Below are 13,409 nucleotides of genomic sequence, written 5' to 3'. Positions count from 1 at the left end.
TTTTAATTCAACAACTCTCAGCTGGGCTGTTGCAATAACCTCCTAACTGCCTCCCTCTCTCTCCTTTTTATTCAGCCTCCAAACTGCCACCAGAACTCTCTCTCTCTTTTTTTATATATAAATTTATTTATTTATTTTTGCCTGCGTTGGGTCTTCATTGCGCGCAGGCTTTCTCTAGTTGTGGCGAGCGGGGGCTACTGTTCATTGCGGTGCGCGGGCTTCTCATTGCAGTGGCTTCTCTTGTGGTGGAGCACGGGCTCTAGGCACGTGGGCTTCAGTAGTTGCAGGACGCGGGCTTCAGTATTTGTGGCTCGCTGGCTCTAGAGCGCAGGCTCAGTAGTTGTGGCGCACAGGCTCAGTTGCTCCACGACATGTAGGATCTTCCCGGACCAGGGATCGAGCCCACGTTCCCTGCATTGGCAGGCGGATTCTTAACCACTGCGCCACCAGGGAAGTCCCAGAACTCTCTTTTTTTTTTTTTTTTTTTTATACAGCAGGTTCTTATTAGTCATCAGTTTTATACACATCAGTGTATACATGTCAATCCCAATCACCCAATTCAGCACACCACCATCCCCACCCCATGGCGGTTTTCCCCCCTTGGTGTCCATACGTTTGTTCTCTACATCTGTGTCTCAATTTCTGCCCTGCAAACCGGCTCATCTGTACCATTTTTCTGGGTTCCACATACATGCGTTAATATACGATATTTGTTTTACTCTTTCTGACTTACTTCACTCTGTATGACAGTCTCTAGATCCATCCACGTCTCAACAAATGACTCAATTTCGTTCCTTTTTATGGCTGAGTAATATTCCATTGTATATGTGTACCACAACTTATTTATCCATTCGTCTCTCAATGGACATTTAGGTTGCTTCCATGACCTGGCTATTGCAAATAGTGCTGCAATGAACACTGCGGTGCATGTGTGTTTTTGAATTATGGTTTTCTCTGGGTATATGTCCAGTAGTGGGATTGCTGGATCATATGGTAATTTTATTTTTAGTTTTTTAAGGAACCCCCATACTGTTCTCCATAGTGGCTGTATCAATTTACATTCCCACCAACAGTGCAAGAGGGTTCCCTTTTCTCCACACCCTCTCCAGCATTTGTTGTTTGTAGATTTTCTGATGATACCCATTCTAACTGGTGTGAGGTGATACCTCATTGTAGTTTTGATTTGCATTTCTCTAATAATTAGTGATGTTGAGCAGCTTTTCATGTGCTTCTTGGCCATCTGTATGACTCCTTTGGAGAAATGTCTATTTAGGTCTTCTGCCCATTTTTGGATTGGGTTGTTTGTTTCTTTAATATTGAGCTGCATGAGCTGTTTGGAGATTAATCCTTTGTCCATTGATTCATTAGCAAATATTTTCTCCCATTCTGAGGGTTGTCTTTTGGTCTTGTTTATGGTTTCCTTTGCTGTGCAAAAGCTTTGAAGTTTCATTAGGTCCCATTTGTTTATTTTTCTTTTTATTTCCATTTCTCTAGGAGGTGGATCAAAAAAGATCTTGCTGTGATTTATGTCAAAGAGTGTTCTTCTATGTTTTCCTCTAAGAGTTTTATAGTGTCCAGTCTTACATTTAGGTCTCAAATCCATTTTGAGTTTATTTTTGTGTATGGTGTTAGGGAGTGTTCTAATTTCATTCTTTTACATGTAGCTGTCCAGTTTTCCCAGCACCACTTATTGAAGAGACTGTCTTTTCTCCATTGTATATCTTTGCCTCCTTTGTCATAGATTAGTTGACCATAGGTGCGTGGGTTTATCTCTGGGCTTTCTATCTTGTTCCATTGATCTATGTTTCTGTTTTTGTGCCAGTACCATATTGTCTTGATGACTGTAGCTTTGTAGTATAGTCTGAAGTCAGGGAGTCTGATTCCTCCAGCTCCGTTTTTTCCCTCAAGACTGCTTTGGCTATTAGGGGTCTTTTCTGTCTCCATACAAATTTTAAGATTATTTGTTCTAGTTCCATAAAAGTGCCATTGGTAATTTGATAGGGATTGCATTGAATCTGTAGATTGCTTTGGGTAGTATAGTCATTTTCACAATATTGATTCTTCCAATCCAAGAACATGGTATATCTCTCCATTTGTTTGTATCATCTTTAATTTCTTTCATCAGTGCCTTATAGTTTTCTGCATACAGGTCTTTTGTCTCCCTAGGTAGGTTTATTCCTAGGTATTTTATTCTTTTTGTTGCAATGGTAAATGGGAGTGTTCCTTAATTTCTCTTTCAGATTTTTCATCATTAGTGTATAGGAATGCAAGAGATTTCTGTGCATTAATTTTGTATCCTGCAACTTTACCAAATTCATTGATCAGCTCTAGTAGTTTTCTGGTGGCATTTTTAGGATTCTCTATGTATAGTATCATGTCATCTGCAAACAGTGACAGTTTTACTTCTTCTTTTCCAATTTGTATTCCTTTTATTTCTTTTTCTTCTCTGATTGCCATGGCTAGGACTTCCAAAACTATGTTGAACAATAGTGGTGAGAGTGGACATCCTTGTCTCGTTCCTGATCTTAGAGGAAATGCTTTCAGGTTTTCACCGTTGAGAATGATGTTTGCTGTGGGTCTGTCGTATACAGCCTTTATTATGTTGAGGTAGGTTCCCTCTATGCCCACTTTCTGGAGAGTTTTTATCAGAAATGGGTGTTGAATTTTGTCAAAAGCTTTTCCTGCATCTATTGAGATGACCATATGGTTTTTATTCTTCAGTTTGTTAATATGGTGTATCACATTGATTGATTTGCGTATATTGAAGAATCCTTGCATCCCTGGGATAAATCCCACTTGATCGTGGTGTATGATCCTTTTAATGTGTTGTTGGATTCTGTTTGCTAGTATTTTGTTGAGGATTTTTGCATCTCTATTCATCAGTGATATTGGTCTGTAATTTTCTTTTTATGTAGTATCTTTGTCTGGTTTTGGTATCAGGGTGATGGTGGCCTCATAGAATGAGTTTGGGAGTGTCCCTTCCTCTGCAATTTTTTGGAAGAGTTTGAGAAGGATGGGTGTTAGCTCTTCTCTAAATGTTTGATAGAATTCACCTGTGAAGCCATCTGGTCATGGACTTTTGTTTGTTGGAAGATTTTTAATCACAGTTTCAATTCCATTACTTGTGATTGGTCTGTTCATATTTTCTATTTCTTCCTGGTTCAGTCTTGGAAGATTATACCTTTCTAAGAATTTGTCCATTTCTTCCAAGTTGTTCATTTTATTGGCATAGAGTTGCTTGTAGTAGTCTCTTAGAATTCTTTGTATTTCTGCGGTGTCTGTTGTAACTTATCCTTTTTCATTTCTAATTTTATTGATTTGAGTCCTCTCCCTCTTTTTCTTGATGAGTCTGGCTAATGGCTTATCAATTTTGTTTATCTTCTCAAAGAACCAGCTTTTAATTTTATTGATCTTTGCTATTGTTTTCTTGGTTTCTATTTCATTTATTTCTGCTCTGATCTTTATTTCTTTCCTTCTGCTCTCTTTGGGTTTTGTTTGTTCTTCTTTCTCTAGTTCCTTTAGGTGTAAGGTTAGATTGTTTACTTGAGATTTTTCTTGTTTCTTGAGGTAGGCTTGTATAGCTATAAACTTCCCTCTTAGAACTGCTTTTGCTGCATCCCATAGGTTTTGTATCGTCGTGTTTTCATTGTCATTTGTCTCTAGGTATTTTTTGATTTCCTCTTTGATTTCTTCAGTGATCTCTTGGTTATTTAGTAACGTATTGTTTAGCCTCCATGTGTTTGTGTTTTTTACGGTTTTTTCCCTGTAATTCATTTCTAATCTCATAGCGTTGTGGTCAGAAAAGATGCTTGATATGATTTCAATTTTCTTAAATTTACTGAGGCTTGATTTGTGACCCAAGATGTGCTCTATCCTGGAGAATGTTCCGTGCGCACTTGAGAAGAACGTGTAATCTGCTGTTTTTGGATGGAATGTCCTATAAATATCAATTAAATCTATCTGGTCTATTGTGTCATTTAAAGCTTCTGTTTCCTTATTTATTTTCATTTTGGATGATCTGTCCATTGGTGTAAGTGAGGTGTTAAAGTCCCCCACTATGATTGTGTTACTGTCGATTTCCTCTTTTATAGCTGTTAGCAGTTGCCTTATGTATGGAGGTGCTCCTATGTTGGGTGCATATATATTTATAATTGTTATATCTTCTTCTTGGATTGATCCCTTGATCATTATGTAGTGTCCTTCCTTGTCTATTGTAACATTCTTTATTTTAAAGTCTATCTTATCTGATATGAGTATAGCTACTCCAGCTTTCTTTTGATTTCCATTTGCATGCAATATCTTTTTCCATCCCTTCACTTTCAGTCTTTATGTGTCCCTAGGTCTGAAGTGGGTCTCTTGTAGACAGCATATATATGGGTCTTGTTTTTGTATCCATTCAGCAAGCCTGTGTCTTTTGGTTGGAGCATTTAATCCATTCACGTTTAAGGTAATTATCGATATGTATGTTCCTATGACCACTTTCTTAATTGTTTTGGGTTTGTTTTTGTAGGTCCTTTTCTTCTCTTGTGTTTCCCACTTAGAGAAGTTCCTTTAGCATTTGTTGTAGAGCTGGTTTGGTGGTGCTGAATTCTCATAGCTTTTGCTTGTCTGTAAAGCTTTTGATTTCTCCAATCGAATCTGAATGAGATCCTTGCCGGGTAGAGTAATCTTGGTTGTAGGTTCTTCCCTTTCATCACTTTAAGTATATCATGCCACTCCCTTCTGGCTTGTAGAGTTTCTGCTGAGAAATCAGCTGTTAACGTTATGGGAGTTCCCTTGTATGTTATTTGTCGTTTTTCCCTTGCTGCTTTCAATAATTTTTCTTTGTCTTTAATTTTTGCCACTTTGATTACTATGTGTCTCGGCGTGTTTCTCCTTGGGTTCATCCTGTATGGGACTCTCTGCGCTTCCTGGACTTAGGTGGCTATTTTCTTTCCCATGTTAGGGAAGTTTTCGACTATAATCTCTCCAAATATTTTCTCAGGTCCTTTCTCTCTCTCTTCTCCTTCTGGAACCCCTATCATGCGAATGTTGTTGCGTTGAATGTTGTCCCAGAGGTCTCTTAGGCTGTCTTCATTTCTTTGCATTCTTTTTTCTTTATTCTGTTCTGCAGCAGTGAATTCCACCATTCTGTCTTCCAGGTTACTTATCCATTCTTCTGCCTCAGTTATTCTGCTACTGATTCCTTCTAGTGTAGTTTTCATTTCAGTTATTGTATTGTTCTTCTCTGTTTGTTCCTTAATTCTTCTAGGTCTTTGTTAAACATTTCTTGCATCTTCTCAATCTTTGCCTCCGTTCTTTTTCCGAGGTCCTGGATCATCTTCACTATCATTATTCTGAATTCTTTTTCTGGAAGGTTGCCTATCTCCACTTCATTTAGTTGTTTTTCTGGGGTTTTATCTTGTTCCTTCAACTGGTACATAGCCCTCTGCCTTCTTATCTTGTCTGTCTTTCTGTGAATGTGGTTTTTGTTTCACAGTCTGCAGGATTGTAGTTCTTCTTCCTTCTGCTGTCTGCCCTCTGGTGGATGAGGCTATCTAAGAGGCTTGTGTAAGTTTCCTGATGGGAGGGACTCCAGAACTCTCTTTTTAAAATACAGAAATGATCGTGCTATTTTTCTGGTCTGCTCAAAACCTTGTAAGTTAAAGTCTCTCCTCCATCTACCTGCTAGCACTCATCCTAGCCACGTGGTGTAGGAATAGCCTTGTGTTTCTACACCTCTTGGCCATACTCGTCTGTTCCTTTACTCCTAGCCACTTCACCAAACTCCTACTCATCCATTTAAGCCCAACTAAAGTATGAGTTCTCCTGTGATGCTTTCCCAGTCCTTCAGCCAGCATTAGTTAAGCCCTCTGCTGGATTTCAATTAAACCTCCATTATAGCACTTACCATTATCTGCACTAGAATAAGCCTAATTTTGTAAATATGTGTCTCTTACTCAGTGGTGAAATCCTTAAGGAAAAGGGACATCTCTTATTCGTGTTTCATAGTCTCTCCTTTCAGCCTCCTGATGGTCTTCAATAAATGAATAATTGAACTGAGCTATGCTTGTACTTGTTTTATTTCTCAAGCACTAGCGTAACAGCTCCTTGTGCAGGGATCAGGTTTTCGTCTCTGGGTCTCCTGCAGTGCCCAACACAGTGTCTTATACATAGTAGGTGCCTGATAAATATTTGTTGAGTGGGACTGAAAGAATTATGTTGTTTGAACAACATTTCATTGAGGACTGAGAATTGCCTTTCTCATTTTTGCACGAAGCATAACATTTTCAACCACAAACTATTCCTGCTTGGTTAGTATGCAAGCATGTCAGTTTTGCAGCCACGGATGTGACTAGCGCTACCCACGGGTGAGTGCTGATTGATGCTAACTGTAGATGCAGCGGAAATATTAATGAGCTGTCACTTCTCAAAATTCTTAAAGGGGATTTTTTTTTTGTAATATTTAAAAACATGCCAAGGTTCTTGGAATGAAATCCTTTGATCAGCAAGGGCATTTTCTTTTGAAACATGTATTACTTAGAATACCAAAAGAGATTAATCTTTAAATACAGTGAACCAGCTTACACAGAGAATAGCTGATTCTTTTGCTAGTTGCTATGAATGTATGCAGAGTTAGTGTTTTGTTAGGGACTGGAACTCAGGCAAGTTCATTAACCTCTCTGATCATCATTTCCCTCACCTGTAAAATGGACGTTAAAATACGTGCCTTGTTGGTGTGTAGGAATTACATGACACCAGGGCTGCCATGGTGGCAGCTGTTTTTGTTCTTACTGTGGCCTCACATTCAGGCATTTTGAAGCTCAGCTTCCCCCACCAGCCCCCAACTGATCTGAGTCCTGTTAGGATCTTTGTCTTGAAGCTGTTTGTTTTTTCCCCTCAAAAATAAAAAATAGCCTTAATCTTATCTCAGGGAAAAGTGTAGGAGGATATTTCCCCAAATGTCAGTTGTGGGGTCTATGGATCAGAAAGGATTGGCGTGATTTTTGATTTGGTTTTGTTGGTCTGGGCATTTGGGGAAAGGGTTCTTGTTCATATTGTCTAAAATGATTATGTATTTATTGTGTAATTGCTTTAAGGCAAGAGCTAACGAAAGATCTCTTTAAAAATAAGTCACTTCGAGGTCTGCTGACAGTCTGCAAACATTGACACTTATGTAACACAAAGGTAGGAGCGCCTCCCAGTGCCCCAGAAATCTGCAGTGACGTCTCCTCCCTGCATCTGGAAGCCCTCAGCTGCCTGTTTGTTGTGTTCATCTTCTAGGTTACAGCACCATGAGCCCACAGGAAGACAGCGAAAACCCTCCGTGCACCAACGACCCCTTGTCGGCCGGGGTGGACGTGGGAAACCACGATGAAGACTTGGAGTTGGACACCCCACCTCAGACTGCTGCCCTCCTAAGTCACAAGTTCCACCACTACCGCCTACACCACCCCACGCTGCATCACGGCCACCACCTGCAGGCGGCCGTGACCGTACACACTGTCGATGCGGAATGCTAACCTCCTCACCTCCATCAGAAGATGAGATCTGGGAGATGTGGAATGTTCTGGAGGGAGAAAGAGCCAGCATCAAATTCACTTGTGTCTGTGCTTTGTCCGGAGTCGTTTAACTCGTTTTCCTGCCTGTTAACATATTTCAAAACAAGAGAAACAACGACAAAAATCACATTTGTGAAGATGCGAGGCTGGTTGTGAAATGGAGGGGAAATAAGTCTGATTAATGAACCTGCCGTAATACCAACGGAATGAACACAAGCAAACCTCTAAACAGAGATGGAACCTACAAATGAAACATTGGGAGCCTTGGTTAAGCTGAGCCAGGGGAATGTTCCGAGGAGCCCGAAACATTCGGCTCTCCTTAACTGGAAGAGAGAAAAATATGCTCCAGCGGAGACTGGGAATGTGGCACATGCAGAGAGAAATGTGTGCTTTGAAGATTTCACCTGGTTTCTTAGCGGTACCTAGACACCACAGTTGCTGTATGGAACTCATGTTAAGCTCTAAATGATGCATCTCAAAATTTCTAAGTAAAGGATTATTTTTCTACTATTTATTGAACTTTCAAACATTCTCAAACTTTGGGGGAAAGAAAAGGAAACACATGAGAAATTTTCACCAATTATCCCTAGCTGTTTTGTGTGTAATGAAGCGGTTCTTTGATTAAGGAGTTCTAGATCTTATTTAACTGATACCATCCCACTGCCTCACTCCACAAAAATGGGGAAATGAAGAAATCTTTCTCTCTGACTTGTTTACATATGTTTTCTTTAGAACATCATTTCATGGAAATAGATCTTGATTTGCAATGCAGTATTCTTTTCTGTGTTTGACAGAGGTGGTGACAGAGGTGGGGAGGGGCAGAGGAATCCAGGAAGCTTTTAAAGAAATGTTATGTTTCTTTTTTAACTAATTTCCATTTCCCATACAGTGCTTTCCTTAGGTTTCTACAAAACCTAATATTACACCCCCAGCCTTTCAGCTAAAGGAGGGTTGGATTTATTCTCCTTGTTTTAGAGACTATAAATTTTTTAATGTCCCATTTTGATTCTGAGAATGTTGAACGCATAAAGGAAGAAGTTTTTCAAATTCAAAATTTTGATTCTTAAATAAAGATTTCTTTTGAAATCATAGTTAAAAGCTGCTGCCAGTCATCCAAGAAGATACCCACCAAACTGCTTTGTGATGTATACAGAGTTTAATCAAATCTGGCTAATATAACATGGGGCATTGTAATTTTAAAGTAGTGTTCTAATTACAGTGATGTATTTTAGATTCACATTTTGTGATCCAAATATGTTATAAAGACATTCTTGCACCGTGTGTGTGGTAAATCTCCGTTTATATGTAGTTGGAAAAAATTCACTGAATAATGTTTTAATGATAGGGTATTACGATATAATGTAAAAAAAAATAAAAGTGGTTCTTCAGCAGTACAGAAAGTAAACTATATGTGTGCTATCAGGAAACCTCTTCATACTGTGTATAAAATTGCAGTCTAGTGAAATAAACTGTATGAACGGACAGTCTTAGTGGCTATAGTGATTTGTTTATGGACCACTTCTTGTGCCTCAAGGCAAATTACATTCACTTTGTAACCTAGCAGATCAGTTGCCAAACTGAAAGTAGACCTCCTTTCAGTGCCACAGTCAACTTCAGGGGCTTCCTGACCATCTTGACTATGCAAAGAAATTTAAGACTCTAATGGGATAAAATTAAAAGCAAATAAAATGCGTGGATTGTAGCTCCCCCTTTCTGAGCATCTAAATTCGTGTCATTAATAATAAATAAATGGCTGTTCTCTAACTGCTGGAGGGAATGAATGACTTTCCTGTCTTCCCAGAATATTAAACCTCTCCATGGAACACTGGGGTCATTTCTCAAGTTGAGAGGCTTTGTGTTATGACACTAGCCTCTTGATGGAGGGGAACCTGGTTGTTTTCAAGAAAAGAGTCACAAAACTTAGAGCTTAAAAAATAAAATACGGACAGCCTACTCAAAGACAATGAGAGAAATGTATTTTGTGTCTTTTGTGATAAGAATCTCTCCCCATCCTGAACTTTCAGGGAAAGTGACTGAATACTTATACGTGAATAAGAACATAACCAAGTTTTGCAGTTCCTGGAGAATATGACATACAGGTTTGTGCAGTTTGGGTTGAAGTTTTGGTCTGCTAAGTTACCTTTTGTCTTCTTCCCCAAGCATTGCATATAATGTTGTTTAAACATTTCTTGTTTGTGTTCTTGTTGTTATTTAAAAGGAAAAATATGGTTTTGGAAACTTTTCATCGTGGCAATCAATATTGGCTCCTTTTGCCCCACAGATTACATTGCTTGTTTTTTTTGTTTGTTTGTTTTCTTTTGTCTTTTTAATTTTTATTGCTGTATAGTTGATTTACAATTTTGTGTGAGTTTCTGCTGTACAGCAGAGTGAATCAGTTATGATATACATATATACACTCTTTTTTAGATTCTATTCCCATATAGGTCACTACAGAGTATTGAGTAGAGTTCCCTGTGCTATACAGTAATTTCTTATTAGTTATCTATTTTACATATAGTAGTGTGTATATGCCAATCCCAATCTCCCAATTTATCCCTCCTCCCCCTTTGCCCCTTGGTAGCCATAAGTTTGTTTTCTACATCTGTGACTCTATTTCTGTTTTGTAAATAGGTTCATTTGTACCATTTTTTTTAGATTCCACATATAGGCGATATCATACGATATTTGTCTTTCTCTGTCTGACTTCATTCAGTATGACAATCTCTAGGTCCATCCATGTCGCTGCAAATGGCATTATTTCTTTGTTTTTTATGGCTGAGTAATATTCCATTGTGTATATGTACCTCATCTTCTTTATTCATTCTTCCGTCGATGGACATTTAGGTCGCTTCCATGTCTTGGCTATTGTAAATAGTGCTGCAATGAACATTGGGGTGCATGTATCCTTTCAAACCAAGCTTTTCTCCGGATATATGCCCAGGAGTGGGATTGCTGGATCATATGGTAACTCTACTTTTAGTTTTTTAAGGAACCTCCATACTGTTCTCCATAGTGACTATACCAATTTACATTCCCACCAGCAGTGCAAGAGGATTCCTTTTTCTCCACACCCTCTCCAGCATTTATTGTAGGTTTTTTGATGATGGCCATTCTGACCAGTGTGAGGTGTTACCTCATTGTAGTTTTTTGGTGTTTTTTTTTTTTTTTAGGTAAATTAAAGCTATTGTGTCTTTATTTTTAGCATTTTTTTAATCTTTATTTTTTTTTAACATCTTAATTGCTTTACAATGGTGTGTTAGTTTCTGCTTTATACACAGTGAATCAGACAGCTTGCGTTTCCCTCCCACCCTCCCTATCCTACCCCTCTAGGTGGTCACAAAGCACCGAGCTGATCTCCCTGTGCTATGCAGCTGCTTCCCACTAGCTATCTATTTTACATTTGGTAGTGTATATATGGCCATGCCACTCTCTCACTTCGTCCCAGCTTACCCTTCTCCCTCCTCATGTCCTCAAGTCCGTTCTCTACGTCTGCGTCTTTATTCTTGTCCTGCCCCTAGGTTCATGAGAACCTTTTTTTTTTTTTAGATTCCATATATATGTGTTAGCATACGCTATTTGGTTTTCTCTTTCTGACTTACTTCACTCTGTCTGACAGACTCTAGGTCCATCCACCTCACTACAAATAACTCAATTTTGTTTCTTTTTATGGCTGAGTAATATTCCATTGTATATATGTGCCACATCTTCTTTATCCATTTGTCTGTCGATGAACACTTAGGTTGCTTCCAGGTCCTGGCTATTGTAAATAGTGCTGCAATGAACATTATGGTACATGACTCTTTTTGAATTATGATTTTCTCTGGGTATATGCCCAGTAGTGGGATTGCTGGGTCGTATGATAGTTCTATTTTTAGTTTTTTAGGGAACCTCCATACTGTCTCCATAGTGGCTGTATCAATTTACATTCCCACCGACAGTGCAAGAGGGTTCCCTTTTCTCCACACCCTCTCCAGCATTTATTGTTTGTAGATTTTTTGATGATGGCCATTCTGACCGGTGTGAGGTGATACCTCGTTGTAGTTTTGATTTGTATTTCTCTAATAATTAGTGACGTTGAGCGTCTTTTCATGTGCCTCTTGGCCATCTGTATGTCTTTTTTTTTTTTTAAGATTTTTATTTATTTATTTTAGCCACTCCATGCGGCATGTGGGATCTTAGTTCCCCAGCCAGGGATCAAAGCTGTGCCCCCTGCAGTGGAAGCACGGAATCTTAACCACTGGACCACCAGGGAAGTCCCTATCTGTATGTCTTCTTTGGAGAAATGTCTATTTAGATCTTCCGCCCATTTTTTGATTGGGTTGTTTGTTTTTTTGATATTGAGCTGCATGAGCCATTTGTATATTTTGAAGCCCAATTCCTTGTTGGTTGCATCATTTGCAAATATTTTCTCCCATTCTATGTGTTGTTACATTGCTTGTTAAACAAGTCTCTTCTGACATCCTGGAGGGGGGTCCCATCAATGCCTTTCACTCACTAAGGCCTCTTACCACCTGTAGCCAACCTTGCTTATTAGTGCGGACAAGTACCAAGAGCTATGGGTGTTCCAGGTCACTTTATACAGCTAGACAAGGAAATTTCCTATTTGTGGCCCCAACAAAACAGAATTCAGACTCACACTAGTTCTTGTGGCAGACATTCATCTGCTTTTTGGATACATTTATTTTAGAAATTTTGGAAAATTGTGGTAGTTTTTCTTCCTCTACTTCTTGATTGAATTTGAATGTTCAACTAAACTTCATTAATATTTTTATTTGAAAGACTTTGTCCAGTTTACTCAGACAGGCTTATTTTGCCTGTTAGAGTGACTGGTATGTGGAAAGAAGTCCTGGAAGGTCACTTAAGCTCATTTCTCTGTGGCAATGGCCTGCTGTAGTGATTACATTTTTTAGAATGTATATCTGCTAGAATAATCAAACACAGCATCCTAGAGGCATCTGTGTCCTCTGTGAACAAAGGAGTGGTAATTTTCCTGGCTGAAATCCAATGCCATATTCAGAATTTTTTTGAGTTTTTCAGTAAAAAAGTTGAAAGACATATTTCTGTGACTGTTACTTATAACTGTATACAATGCTTTGTTTAATAGCCAAGGTGGGTGTATATCAAAATGTGTAGATATATAGACATCTGAGATTTTCCTGGTTTTCCTCCAACCTCCCTCTTCAGTCCTAAACTGCTCATTAAGCCTCTTCATCCCTTAATTCAGTGTTTCTTAACTTTTTAAAAGTTCATTATTGTCCCCCTCCTAAAAAGAAAATTTTGATTTAATTAAAATTCACCCTAACAAGAGAAATTAAACACTAGAGGGTAAGATTTGTCATGGTTTTGGAGAGCTACAAACTATTGTAATATCTGATTTCTTTTCCTCCCCCGAGAATCAGTTTTCACCACTTCATGGGCAGTATCTACCCCATTTGAGAATGTGCCTTAAAGTTCTGTCAGCCCCCTTTTCAGTACTTCTTGGGAAGGTAGAGCATTGAGGTGAAAGCAAGGGGGCCTGGGACTCTGATCCCAAGCTCAGAACTGTCTTGGACTTCCTCATCTCCCTCTCATTTCACATCTGGTCAATCGCCAAGTCCAAAGTCTTTGAGCAAACAATATCACTCACCTTCATCCATCCCTTTCTTTTTTTTTGTGACTGATTTGTAAGCCATCTATATATCTCCACTGAATCCGTAGCCTCTAAACTGGCTCCTAGACTCTCTTCTCCAATTTTTCATTCATTCAACAAGTATTCCCTGGGCTCCTACCACACATCTGGCACTGCCCTAGGAGCAAGTATACAGGAAGGAATTAAACAGAGCAATCCCTTCTCACACTGCATGTGGAGATGTCAGTGGACAATGGAGC

At 39.0% G+C, this 13,409-nt stretch overlaps 1 protein-coding gene across 4 annotated transcripts in view; it reads left to right on the top strand.

Moving 5' to 3' along the window:
- The window catches only part of CACHD1 (cache domain containing 1), a 228,849-nt gene that overhangs the window by 202,661 nt on the left and 12,779 nt on the right, over positions 1-13,409 (top strand). For 2 of the 4 annotated variants that reach the window (XM_082356505.1, XM_082356507.1), the window contains one exon: positions 7,264-9,025. The exons of 1 other annotated variant lie outside the window; for it this stretch is intronic. In XM_082356505.1, the coding sequence (XP_082212631.1) occupies positions 7,264-7,502 (239 nt within the window). In that variant the 3' untranslated portion in view covers positions 7,503-9,025. Of the gene's footprint in view, positions 1-7,263; positions 9,026-13,409 lie in introns of those variants that run through there. One more of the 4 variants, XR_014234715.1, reaches the window with a different exon arrangement.

The sequence above is a fragment of the Balaenoptera borealis genome, assembly GCF_965194805.1.
Source record: "Balaenoptera borealis genome assembly, chromosome: 1".
NCBI lineage: Eukaryota > Metazoa > Chordata > Mammalia > Artiodactyla > Balaenopteridae > Balaenoptera > Balaenoptera borealis.
This window is presented reverse-complemented; position numbering and strand designations above follow the sequence as displayed.